This window comes from Plasmodium reichenowi, chromosome 12 (assembly GCF_001601855.1).
Source record: "Plasmodium reichenowi strain SY57 chromosome 12, whole genome shotgun sequence".
Lineage (NCBI taxonomy): Eukaryota > Apicomplexa > Aconoidasida > Haemosporida > Plasmodiidae > Plasmodium > Plasmodium reichenowi.
In genome coordinates, this window is record NC_033657.1 from 356,970 (window position 1) to 358,333 (window position 1,364).

The 1,364-nt window shown below is 13.9% G+C and overlaps 1 protein-coding gene across 1 annotated transcript in view; it reads left to right on the forward strand.

Moving 5' to 3' along the window:
- Positions 1 to 1,182: 1,182 nt before the first annotated feature.
- Positions 1,183 to 1,364, forward strand: part of PRSY57_1208500 (U6 snRNA-associated Sm-like protein LSm7, putative) — a gene marked incomplete at both ends in the record, with an annotated part of 1,012 nt that continues 830 nt past the window's right edge. Inside the window, one exon of the mRNA XM_020115032.1 lies at positions 1,183 to 1,297. Within this exon, the coding sequence (XP_019970185.1) occupies positions 1,183 to 1,297 (115 nt within the window).

Below are 1,364 nucleotides of genomic sequence, written 5' to 3' on the forward strand. Positions count from 1 at the left end.
AAAAAAAAAAAAAAAATAAAAAAGACACAATTAAAAAAAAAAAAAAAAAAAAAAAAAAAAAAAAAAAAAAAAAATTGATATATATATAATTCAACATATGTATATATTATTAGAAAGGTTGTATATGGAAAAGATTATAGAATGAAAACAAACTTACACTAAAAAAAAAGCTAATTACAAAAATTATAAATGTTAGAATTATTTAAATATATTTTTATATTTTTCTTGTTAATATGGAAATACAAATGATTCTCTTTATTTCCATATTAAATATATTACATAAACAATATTTTTACAAACACCATTATAATTACACAAACAAAATTGAAGGGAAATTATTTAACAAATAGTGATATATATATATTATGTATATATATAAATATATATTTATATATATGCATTACAAAAAAAATAAAATAATATTAAAAAATAATAATAATACATGTAGGCATAACTAATAAATATAATATATTTGTTTTTTGTTTTTTTTTTTTTTATCATATTCTATAAAAATAGAAAAAGAAAATAATAAGCATATACTAATATGAATATATTCTTACAAAATTACATATATTTTGTTGTGCCCTTTTTAATAACATGCAAATAACATATTTATATATATAACATAAAATAAGCACAGATTTAAAAAAAAAAAAAAAAAAAAAAAAAAAAAAAAAAAAAAAATCATAAAACAATTCTATCTTTAATACATACAAAAAAACGAAATTTGAATGAATAATAAAGATTCTTAAAATTTTATCCTTAATTATATTTTCAAAAAAATAAAATTACATATATATATATATATATATATATATATATTATAATTATATGTTATATATTCTTTATTAAAATATAGTAACAACAAATATATAAATAATATTTTAAAATAGAATTTACATGTCCCTTTATTAATTATATTTGTTAATACAATATATATAATAACATAATTATATATATATATATATATATATATATAATTGTTATTATATTTTTTATTTAATTATAGAATAAAATGCACTGAAATTAAAATACTATGAAACGTTTATATAAGAATCTTTTGCTTTAGTTAAAATTTTTTAAATTAAACCCTTTGTTTAAAATATATAATAATAAATATATACATATATATTTATTTATTTAGTAATTTTTTTTTTTATTTTTTCCATACATTAAGCAAAAATGTCATTATTACCTACAGCAGCACCTACACCTAATAAGGACAATAAATTTATGACAGACATTAAAAAGTTTATGAATCAAAAAATTAGGGTCAAATTTGATGGAGGTCGTGAAGGTAATAATTCAACTATACAAAGCATATGTATATATATATATATATATATATATATATATATATGTAT